The 12,690-nt window shown below is 48.1% G+C and overlaps 1 protein-coding gene across 1 annotated transcript in view; it reads left to right on the plus strand.

Moving 5' to 3' along the window:
• EFCAB6 (EF-hand calcium binding domain 6) overlaps window positions 1-12,690 on the plus strand; it is an 879,195-nt gene that overhangs the window by 505,866 nt on the left and 360,639 nt on the right. The window contains exon 18 of the mRNA XM_085652469.1: window positions 493-626. Within this exon, the coding sequence (XP_085508595.1) occupies window positions 493-626 (134 nt within the window). The remainder of the gene's footprint in view (window positions 1-492; window positions 627-12,690) is intronic.

A 12,690-nucleotide genomic window follows, 5' to 3' on the forward strand; every position in this document is an offset into this window, starting at 1 on the left:
CTAGTTTGATGCTGTTCTCCTACCATCTGACTAGCTCTCCACTGCCTCTTCATCCATGCGGACCTTCTTTTATTTTGTGTGCTAAAATATCTTCATTTTTTATTTACTGATCCAAGTGGTGTTTGCTGCCTTGGATCTGTAAATAAAAAACTAAAGAAAAAGCCTCTTGATTATTCCTCTGGTGCTCATGCATTGTGACAAATGCACATGCATACGTTATCATGCATGCGCTCGCCAGCGGAAGCAGATGTCATGTCTATTAACTTTTTTTTGCCAATGCTGTACAGCATCGGAAGCAAGCATTATGCTTCGCTCCTTACACTGTACATCACCAAAAAGAGCTAGCAAAGCCAATAGGTCTCAAAGGCGAGACTTATTGGCTTTGTTGGTGTTTGTTTTTCTTGATGGTTCGTTTTAGGCATTGTTCAGTCACCTGCAGCTGATATCATGATGTATGGTTTTAAGATGCACACTGCTGTTTCATTGTTTCAGATCCACATGAGGTTGAGCCAGAGGTTCCTTCCCGTCCAGGCTCAAACCACTATGTGAATAATACCCACGTTCATCGCACGACAGCCGAAGAATGTCTCAGTAAGCTCATAGAAAAACTAAGGCGATCCTCCAAGGTAAATTATGAACCATCAGGTTTTTTTGTCCTACCATGGGCGTTTGTGTCCAGTGAAAAGGGGAAGGCATAGTATTGGATATGCATGTCAGCCTGCCACCATTTTTCATATAATGCCCTTTTACAACTAGTATAATTGTAGTATACACAGGTATACTACGGTTAATAATCACTATTACCAAAGCAATCATCCACTGAGAGGAATATATGTCTTTACGATTAGCAATCCCTTTTCTCATAAATAATTTTGTATAAATTGAGTTGTTCAGGTTGCCATTTGTGTACAGTTTTAGTTCTAATGGATGTTAATCACTCTGCAGATTCTTGATGTTTGAAATATCCAAATCACAACTGGAATCTGTGAACACGCAGTCACAACGTTAGCTACGGGGCACAATTTATGCCCAAGGCATGGCACAGGAGTCATGCACATTCCCACTAATGGTTACTGCTGTCGCACAGGTTCACATTCTATTCTGCTTCTTTCCCCATTTTTGTTTTAGTTTGCTTTTGTTTGAAATCATGAGAAGAATCTATCAGGTTTTGATAGGTGCATTAAAGACAGGAAGGCAACCTCGTGACCGCTGTATGCGGTGTTCATGAGGTAATCACACACCACACTCCAGTAAGTGTAAAAGGGCATTTACTAGAACAGGATAGCTATTAACATCTTAAACATAGATCTTTGTATCCCCCCTCCCTCATTCTCTCTTCACCCTCGCTTTCACCCCAGCCAATCTTGCTTCACTCTTCCTTTCATCTTTACTCTATGAGCTCCCTCCACGACCAGATTCATTCTCACTTTTTACCCAAGCATCCTTTACTGAAACCTCCTTGCCCTGTCCCAGGCATCCTGCCCACCATCCTCCTTCGCCTATGTTCCTTTCCCCCTCCCCGAGGGGTGGGTATGCTCGCATATTACTCTCCAACCCCCCAACTACTGCCGCACCACTGCCCCCTTTGCAACCTGCCATAACCGTTCAAAGGGAACACCCTTGCTACTGTCCCCTGACCCAAACTTTAGCTCTTGCTTCCAAACTTTCACTGGTAGTACAGGGCATTGAGCCAGAAAGAGGACAGCTCCTATCAATTTCCACCTCTAAACTCCACCACACCCACCTATCCTATCCTGCCATGTCATCCCTCTCCCGAAAAATCCCCTGGGAAGATTAGGCTGCCCCTCTGCTTTCCAGGAGACCCTCCGTCATGAGGTAATCACACACCACACTTCAGTAAGTGTAAAAGGCCATTGATTAGGACAGGATTGCAATTAACGTAACATTTCAATATCTAAACAACTTTGCAGCATCTTAAACATAGTTCTTTGTATCCCCCTATCTCATTCTCTCTTCATCCCCGCACCACACCAGCTAATCTTGCTTCACTCTTCCTTTCACCTTTTCTCCATGAGATCTTTCCATGACCAGATTCATTCTCACTTCTTTTACCCAAGTATCCTTCACTGAAGCCTACTTACCCTGTCCCGGGCATCCCGCACACCGTCCTCCTTCACCTATGCTCCCTTGCTACCCTACCCCCCTGAGGGGTGGGTACCCCTGCATGTAACTTTACACCCTCCCCAACTACTGCCACCCAGTAAAACCCTGAAGGGCATTTTACTGCCCCACCCACGAAACCACTGCAACACATTAACTCTCTGGCCCCTCATCTGCACCAGACCTTCTCTTTCCACAGAACCCCAAGGAGGTCCCTCAATTCCAACAGGTAATATGCATTCCACATCTCAGAGATATGCAACCCATCAGAACAAGAAAGACCCATTACCTCCTCCCTAATGTCCCCATGCACCAACACCTTGACATCATTCGCCGAACAAAAAACCCTCATTGCCCTGTTCAGTTTCGTCCTGGCTATATTGAAAGCCACGTGTTTAGAGCACTCATCCACTTCTGCCACGGTTCAAAGTCTGTTTATACCAAACATGACCCTGCGCACCTTTGCTGAATTAATAACAAGCCCCGTTGCATGTGTTTCAGTAGGGTGAGCCTTGATAACCATACCAAATCGTTTTCCCCTAGGTGAAGAAAAAGCATGTTCGACATCCCCATTTAAGTATCATGGTTTGCTAAAAATGGAAGCAGGTTACCCCATCGTATCCCACTCTTGCCCCACCAGAGCACCTCATACCGGCTGCCGGGCAATCCTAGGTTACGTTCTTAAATCTGGTATTCTGTGAATTTAGCTGCCCAGTGGATAAACGAGTGTCCAACAAGCCATGTGACAGTCTTTTGTCTCTCCGGACCCCTCACGCATCCTGCGGACAAAGAACAAAATTAGCCATACATATCCACAGTAACTCAAAAGTGATAGCCTCCCTCAACTCTCTCCCTTGTGCCAGTCTTACTCTACCCACCTTTTCAATATTTCCCCAAAATGTCGTCTCGAGCAGGGTCAAAACCCCAATAGAGTTTCCCTTAAAAGGACAAACCTGCCAGCTTATTTGCTTTCATCAAGACTCAAATTGACTCCACGCCAGCTGATAACTCCATCTAGTGGATTTTGCTAAAGACATCTCGGCCAGCCTAAAGACTTGCGTGCCACCCACTCCCAAATCTCGGTTGTCTTGTTTTTCTCTGCTCCTGGCGCCAGGCTGCAAAATTGATTCCACTGTGAACAAGACAATGAATCGGCTCTAGAATTGTTGACAACCGGTACATGTTTAGCCTTGAAAACAATGTTCAGCTGCAAACACAACAAAATGAAACGTCTCAACAGATGCAGAACCCTCAGGTCCCTGGCCTTCTGCTTGTGAACCAGCTTCACTAGTGTCATGTTGTCAAGATTAAACATAGCTGCCCTATTCCCCAACTCACTGCCTCACATAGCCAATGCCACCAGTAATGGGATGAATTCTAAAAAGGCTATACTCCTCCCCTGGTCCAACCAGGGCTGAGGCCACCCTTCTTCCGACCACCTCCCATCCCAGAAGAGACCAAAACCATGAGCTCCCGCCGCATCAGACAATATCTTTCCTCCTCCTGAAAATGCATTGACACCCCATTGAAATCAGTCCGAAAGGATTTCCAAACCCGAAGGTCATCTCTCACTCCCATGGACACCCGAATCCTATGGTGTGGTAAGGTCACTCAAGACATAGACATGCCCAGTCTCCTGATCACTCTGCACTCACATTTCGAGAACCCCAAAAATTGTTGCACCACCCTGCGTTCCAATCTCCTTGCCCCCACCACTTCCTCATGAAAGTTCTGAATTTCCAACCCCTTTGTCTGGGCAACCTCACTATCATCTGAACTGTTTCCAATTTGATGCCCAAAAAGGTTACAACTGTGCTAGGACCCTCTGTTTTCTCCAGTGCCAATGGCACCCCAAAGTCCTCCGCCATGTCCTCGAAAGGCCTCAGAACCCTGTTACTTGTATGCTATCCAGCCTACCCAAAGAAGAAAAAATCACCCAGATAGTGGGACACCACACAGTGCTCACTGCTCCTCATGAAGACCCATTGCAGAAATGTAGTAAATGTCTCAAATAGGGCTCAAGAAATGGCACAACCCATAGGTAGCACTCAGTCAACATAAATTGCCCCATCCAGTTGCATCCCCAGTAGGAAAAAATCATCAGGTGGATAGGTAATAGCCGAAAAGCCGACTTGATGTCACACTTAGCCAGTTCCGACCACACACTCTGATCAAACAGATAGCATAGTCACCAGAAGCATACATCACCCTTGTGTCCTCTGGCACAGTAACGTCTTTCACTGAAACCCCCTATGGCCAAGATAAATGATGGATCAAGTGGAATTTCCCTCCCTGTTTCTTGGGAACCACACCCAGAGGAGATATGATCAAGTCAGTCAATGACCAATCATGGAAAGTGCCTACAATCCTCCCTTCTTTAATCTCTTTGTGTAGCTTGGTAGGTACCACCCCTGGCACTGCCTTGGTTGACCACAAATTGTCAGCCCATCTCTTACCTCTGGGTCCCTGATAAGCCACCTTTACACCCTCCTGGAATCCTCACTCCAATCTCAAAGTCGCCTCTCAGTTAGGATAGATAATCAGCCAGGGCATTATGTTTCTCAGCCTAATTGCCGTATGAAACGTTTGGGCCAGTCAGGCCAGCAGGTCCCTTCCTTCTTGTTGCCCTCGATTGCTCGGAGGGGCTTGCCAATGAGAAACACTGAGTGACGGGGTGTCTGCCACCACCTTTGAAACACTCGTTCTTTAACTTTCATAGGTGTTAGGAACAAAACCCCTTGTTAAAATTACAGCATGCCCTGATAATCGTGCTGGAAGCCTCAGCTGTGTTACCCATCCCCTGCTGAGCGGTATAGGGCTGAAAGGGCCTGTAAGTAATGGGAAGGCCACTCGCTGTGTGTGTTGAGGCCATAGACTGTGTTGAGGACATCCACTGCATCCACAGTTCGGAGTTCATATCCCCCCAAGGTTTAGAAAAACAAACTTTGACAGTGGACCCTATAGGGACCTAGCACATGACCCGCTATCCCAAATTAATATACATATGATGGGAGTCCCCAAAAGATTATGTGTGCACACTGCTGATGTACCCATTGTCACGGTGCAATCCAATATTGGATTTTGACAATTTCAAACAATAGCAAAGTTGCACCACTTAACAGAAAAACAAGAAAGACACACAGCAAATTATCAGATCCATGTCCATAACAGTTTTCTTCAAGTTCTTCTTTTATTCAAAATCGTATTAAAAACCAGTCATATTGAAAAAGAACAGCCTACGCGTTTCGTCCAGACAGATGGACTTCTTCAGGGCTGTAAATGTAACAAATATATATACATATATAAATATAAAACACTACAAAAATACTCAAACAAGCACACTACACAATTAAGATATACTGCACAATACAAACATTAAGACAGGACTACTATGTACATACATTTTATCACATTAAATAATCACATAACCAATAAGCCACCAATACATAACATCTAACAAACATATTGTTACCAAGACTATACATAGACTTACATTTTTAACTGAAAAACACCATTTTGTAATATTGTAAAAAAAGGTAGAGGGAAATTGTAAAGAAAGGAGAGGGGAACAGATAAAAACAGATTATGAAAACTCAGTCACGAAAAAAACACAAATAGAATATAAAAGGATATATGTATCCATGCTCAGAAGGCATGATTACAGGAAGAAGGATAAGGAGAATGAGAGTGCAATGTACATTACGCAGGAGCAAAGAAATACGCACAGGGCCAGAGTGTCTATACCCGGAAAAAGTAAGCCAAGAGCAGTCCATCCCAAAGAAAAGGAAGGAAAAATGCTGTGACTAATATAGCACCAAGAAAGGGACATAAATATATAATCAATACACCCACCATAAAAAGGAGGGGCACTCCTGAGGAATAACAACATCAGAGTGTCCATGGTAGGTAGAGGCTTCGTACAGGATGGTACAAGTTTGTTTCAACAATAACTATACAGAGACAAAACAAAATTCATATGACTAAGTGACCCCACAAACAAGCCTGACTAGCTAAACATCAAGATTAAGTGATGATAGAGCATGTTTGAATACTCACACAATGTGTGCTTCACTTAAGAGTAAAGAATGCCAGGGATAAGATAACACCGGCAAGTATGATTCTAGCAGTCTCACCACGATAAGGCAGACCGTAAATAAAAAGGGCATTCACCAGATCCAACCTGTAGGGGAAAAGACATAATTCACTTTCAGCAAGTCCGCAAGTGCAGTGAGGAGGAGGGAAGGAAATGTATGTAAACCCCACCGTATATGGCGTCCACGGGGCCAATATACATTTGTATTATTTAAAACAGTAGCTCCAAGGAGCACCGCTTTATTAGACAAAAGCACCTCTAAACATCATACTTAGTAATGCACCAATAGCCAAGAAGAGAGCTGTCAATGTAATTCTATGATGCTTAGGGCAAAGTGTAACCCATGGCTCAAGAAAAGTGACCCCTACCAAGATGTAAGGTGGCCAAAAAAGGAGGGGGGAAACGGCTCCGGTCAGTAGGTTAGAGTATATCCCTGTGCCGTAGCACGCATCAGAGGTAAAACCCCGTCAGAAAGAAGCATCTCAACCCCATCTTATGGGTACATAAAAATAAATATTATTTGAAAACGGTGTGACAAGTAAACCTAAATAAGCAAAGGGCACGAAAAACCCCATCTGTTCGTGCTCATCTCACTGCCTAGTGGGCGGGTGGGATTTTTCTCTCCCTTCGTCCCCCCAAGGTTAGTCTGGGTTGAGACTTTCCCTAGCCCTGAATTCCTCATCATAACTGAACCAGGGTTAACCCCCAAAGTGCATCTGCACTTTCTGTATTATGTGGATCCATTTAAAAACAGGCAATGGCCCTAACTGTATACTATTCACAGTATTTATTTATTTGAAAAGTTTTATATAGTGCTGGCTAGACCCGGAGGTAGAGCGCTTTACATGAGGACGAGCATTGTTTCAGAGCATAGTTACAAGTTACATAGTTACAAGTTACACAGTTTCAGAGCATAGTTACAAGTTGCTGGAGCGTAGTTACATGTGTTAAAAACATATACGTAAGGGTTAAAGCAGGTAAGGTGAGAGATTCAGGGGAGAGGGGATAGGAGCAGGGGAGGTAGACAAAGAATGGAAGAGGGAAAGGGATGGGGAGGGTGAAAGAAACACAACCAGGAGACAAGGAAAAACAATGTCCAACGTCCGGTGTGCTGTGATCCCAGTGGAAATGGTGTCATTCCCTTACCTCCGTTTTGTGTGGCTCCCTTTACGCTTTGGACTCTCTCAGAGGGGTCTCTGAGACTCCAGGGAATACATACTGGATCCCTCCCCAACAAGGGGAGAGGGAGTGCTTTGGTAAGGAGTGCCATTCCCACACCTTCGCTGTGTGGCTCCCATTGATGCTGTGGACTCTCTCACAGGGGTCTCTGAGACCCCAGGGTATAAATCCTGGATCCCTCCCCAACAAGGGGAGAATGAGTGCTTTGGTAAAGGGCACATGGTTACAGAAGTTAGAGTTTTAAAGGTCCAATAAGGAAGAAACAAGTCCCCAGGAGAGGAAAGAGGGAGGGAGGAGGGGGGGGGGCAGGGGGCTGGGAAAAACCAGTTGCGTTAAGCACTTTGGATTACATGAGTTACCTACGAGATACAAACAGAGAAAAAATTGCAAATGTACAGGTTGTAAAGTCACTCAAGGAGGAGATATAAACAAGAAAAAATTGCACATGTACAAGTTGTAAAGTCACTCAAGGAAGAGAAACAAACGGAAAACTCTAAAATCACATAGGAATGGTAGTAAGTACAAAGGTCGACTACATATACTAGTGGTTAGAGTTCTATATATACAAATAGTAAATTCACTCAGGATTACATTTAACAGCGATTAGGCTTGGACAATTATATATTACCTATTTACATATATATTTATTTATGAGTTACAGAAGCATGGCTCAGGCATAGGGAAAAAAACAGGCAAGGGGAGAGAAATTCAGGGGAGAGAGGAAAGGAATAAGGGAGGTAGAAAGAGTGAGGGAAGGCGGAGGTAGGGGAGGGGGTGATGAGTGATGGGATCTGTTTTGTCCATGCCGGGCCCCCCTTCCTGACCCACCGCAGTGCAGGACCCGCTCCTTGAAGCCAACCTGAGGCAGGCCCATAAAGCCACCATCTTGAGTGCGAAAGCCACCATCTTGAGTGCGACCAGCTGCGGGGAAGATCGTTCCAGGGAGCACACAGTCTAATGTCTCAAAATAAATGACATTACACACATAAATATAGGCCAACAGGAATAACTGCACCTACTTAAATGATAAGAGAGAGGCAGTAAAACACACCTCAGTAGTCTGTTCTGAAAATGCAGCGCCTTTGGAACAATAACGGCATCTTCCTTCATAAAGTGTTCTTAGATCAAGATGTTTTGAAGCAAAAACTCCTTCAACAAAGGCACAACAAAATGCTGCAATAAGAATCCTCCCACCCGCGCTCCACACTCACCTCCTCCTGCTGCGTGAGTCCCGTGAGGTGAGCGCAGGGGGCACTACAGCACGTAACCGGCCGCTCTGGCCCGCATCACCTGGTCAGCGTTCTCTGCCCCAACACTATAGTCAGTTCTGTGCTCTATACTCAGAAAGGGCCTCACCACAGAATCCAGCCGCCTGGGCCCCCGGGCTGTTCTCTGTGGTTCCTAACCGGCCAACAGCTCCTTGTCCTCCCTCACTTCTGCACAGATGTCCACACGCTCACCTCTTCGACGTCTGCCTGCATATAGTTATGCGGGGAGGTCGAGACTTCCTTCTTTCTCTGGCGGGCCTCGCGCTGCTGCCCCACAGACCCTCAAGTCTCCACGTCACCGTCTGCTGGAAAAACAAAGCTCTACGGCATCGCAGAGCTCCTCTCTCGGCCACTGGGTGCTGACTCATAGTTCCCCAGGCACCCCAGGACTGTGGAATTTAATAAAATATGTACTTGTCCATGGGGCAGGTTGCTTCATAAATCTACTTGTCCTGCAACAAAATCCCCTTGTCCTTTTTGTGCCATGTAATGCAGCGATGTGTTCTTAATTCTCACTTACTCATTGCACTCTTGGCACTCTGAACAGCGGTAGCGCTGCAACGACACCCCCCATCTTCATCGCCATTTCTCGAGGGCGAGGCGCGTCCTGAGACACGCCCCCTCTGCTGGCCACGCCCCTCAACGCCCTGACTCCACCGCATAAACCATGTGCCTGGGCAGGACGCGCAGCGGACGAGCGCAGCGGGAGCGCCGTCTGCGCGCCTAAGGCAAGCCCGTCTGCGCCCGTCCGCGGCCGGACGGGGCTAGGGGCACGATTCCATGCCAAAACTACGTCCTACTCTTCGAAGGATCTTATTGCCCTCCAAGGCCATTGGCCACTTCCGGATCCCATCCGCAGACTGATCTTCTCACTAGGCCTTGCTCCTTCTTCCCCGACAGCACCCTATCCCCCGACACACGCCCCGTCACCTTGCCTCTCTCCCCTTGACCCCCTCCCCCGCTCTCCGGCATTATCTGTCTTCCTACTCAATACCAGGTCAGCGGTCAAGCACCACCACGAGCTGTCTGTCTTACTCGACTCAGAGAAACCTGACCTACTGCTTGTGACCGAAACCTGGTACTGTGACACTTCCCTCCCTGTTCTCCTGGCCACCCTACCCCCCTCCTATGTGGCCCTGCGAGCTGACCGGCCGGCAGGCAAGGCTGGCGGGGGGGTCGCCCTAATCGCTCGGTCGGAGTTGAACTTTCAATCACTTCCCTTTTCCCCCATTCCCCCTGCCGACTTCCTGGTAGTCCGCTCTCTTTCATCTTCCCCCCCTATCACCTGTCTCTTAATGTACCGCCCCCCTCAGCCCTCGCCATCATTCCTGCCGGCATTTCAAGACCTACTAGCCAACTTGGTGGTCAACTACGCCTCGGTCTTGGTGCTAGGGGACTTCAATTACTGGCCCTAAGACTCACATGAGTGCTCAGCCTCAAAAGAATTCACAGATTGCCTTTTGTCCCTCAATTTCGTGTCACACATATCCGTCCCCACTCATTCCCATGGGCACACACTGGACCAGGTTTGGTCCCTCAACCTCCCTGTGGCCTCGGTTGCTGTCTCGCCGTGCCCATGGTCTGATCATTCCCTCATCTCCTTTTCCATTCTCCGCAACCTGATGCCTAAAACTCCGCACGCCAAAAACACCTGGGCGCGGAACTGGAATAGACTGGATTATCCCTCCTTGACCTCCCTGCTCCGCAACTCCGCCCCTACTCTTGCTGGCTTACCATCTGCCTCTCAAGCCAAGGCCATCAACACCTGGCTGGCTGGAGGCTGCGACTCAGTGGCGCCCCTACGCCGTATTTCCATCCGCCGACCCAAGGACTCCAACAGATGGTTTAACGACCACCTAAAAGATCTTAAACTGAGCGCCCGACGGGCGGAGAGGCAATGGAGGAAAAATTACAGTCCCTTATCAAAAACTCACTGTTTATCAGCACTGGCCAAATACAAAACAGCAATCCTGGCTGCAAAAACCACCTACTTTTCGTCTAAAATAACTTCTGCAGAAAACAAACCCAGGGAAATCTTTGGCATAGTGAATGACCTGGCATTCTCAGACCGAACCTCGCCCCATATCCCTCCCTCCCAGCCCCTCTGCGACCAACTTAACACCTACTTCTTAGACAAAATAATTACCATCAAGTCCAACATCCCACCGCCCTCTTCCGCTTTCGTCGATCCCTCCCCCCCTCCTGTTCAATGCCCTCTTACCTCCATTCCCCCCCTCACTCAGGATTCTTTCCTAGAGTTACTCCCAAAAGTGAAGTCGGGGTCTCCCGCGGACGTCTGCCCGGCACGAGTCCTGCAGCAAATTTACTCCAGCTGCCCTGACCCCCCCATTGCCTTCCTCAACAGCTCCCTGGCACAGGGCGTAGTGCCCCCTGCGCTAAAGGCAGCTGCCATAGTGCCCATCCTGAAAAAACCTGGCGCTGATCCTTCCATCTCGGCCAACTACCGCCCCATCTCCCTGTTACCCTTTCTGGGCAAGGTGATGGAACGCCACGTCACCGCGGCACTTAGCGCCCATGTTGAGGCAAATGGGGGACTGGCATCCCGCCAAGCCGGGTTCCGTCCCAGGCATTCGACCGAATCAGTCGTGGTCTCAGTCTTAGACAACCTCAGAAAGGGCATGGACGAGAACAAACACCAGGCACTGGTCCTCCTTGATCTCTCCGCCGCCTTTGACACGGTGGACCATACCATCTTACTCACCCGTGTCAAGGCGGCCGGCATCGGGGGATCAGCTCTGGTCTGGCTCTCCTCCTTTCTGAGGGACCGCACTCAGGCGGTCCGGCTAGGCGACTTCACGGCCACTCCTCTCCCCGTCACCTGTGGTGTTCCCCAGGGATCTTCTCTCTCCCCCTTACTCTTCAATCTTTATATCTTTCCTCTCATCTTCGCACTCCAGCAGCTGGAGGTCACCGTCTATAACTACGCGGATGACCTCCAGCTCATCTTTGACCTGTCTCCTTCCCCTTTCTCTGTTTCTAATCTCCAGTCAACTATGACATTCATCAGGGACTGGATGAACCACAACCACCTTAAGCTGAACCCGGATAAAACCGAGCTGGTTCTCACTGGTGTTTCATCCAGCCCCTGGAACTCTCTCTTCTGGCCCCCCTCTCTTGGTCCCGCACCGACCCCCTCCACCACGGTCAAAGCACTCGGTGTCAAAATAAATAACCAGCTCACCCTCCATTCACAAATTAGTTCCGTGGTATCCTCCTGCTTTCTCACTCTCCGCACTGTCTCCCGTTTCTTTTCCCCCCAGGCACTTAAGATCATTATGTCCGCACTGGTGATATCGCGACTGGACTACGCAAACGCTCTTTATCATGGCATCCCCGCGTACAGCTTGCGTAGACTCCAGACTATTCAGAACCAGGCAGCCCGGCTGGTATACGGCCTCCCTCGTTATCACCATTCCACCCCCCTTCTCAGGGAGCTTCACTGGCTCCCTGTAAAAGATCGTTCCCTCTTTAAGATTGGCTGTATGGTCTTCCAGGCCCGACAGGGCACTGCCCCCGCTTTCATTTCTTCATTAATCAATCCTTACTTACCTGCAAGAGAACTTCGATCTTCCTCCAAGTCCCTCCTTCAGATCCCCCGCTTCACACGTAAAAAGTGGGGCGGGGCCAACTTCTCTACCCTGGCCCCAACTTTTTGGAACTCACTCCCTGACCACCTCCGCTCTGCCATGCAGTATCTCCCCTTTCGTAGAGATCTGAAAACGTTCCTCTTCAGCCAGGCTTTCCCCACTTAAACCCTCTTATATCTCCTCTTATCTCTCTTTCTGGTCTTTTTCCCTCAGTTGCCGAACCCCCTAGCGTCAAGAAACCGCAAGGTGTACGCTGCGCTCTAGAAATATTTTAAATTAGAAATTAAATGTATAGGTATTTATATAGCGCCGATCACCACTACGGGGTATCTCAGCGCTCTACTCATATCGCTGAAGGAACCCTTCCTGGCTTTCCATGTGAGGTGTCCACTCCTGGGCGCCCCCATGGTGAGGCCAGGCA

The sequence above is a fragment of the Triturus cristatus genome, chromosome 4_1, assembly GCF_964204655.1.
Source record: "Triturus cristatus chromosome 4_1, aTriCri1.1, whole genome shotgun sequence".
Classification (NCBI taxonomy): Eukaryota; Metazoa; Chordata; class Amphibia; order Caudata; family Salamandridae; genus Triturus; species Triturus cristatus.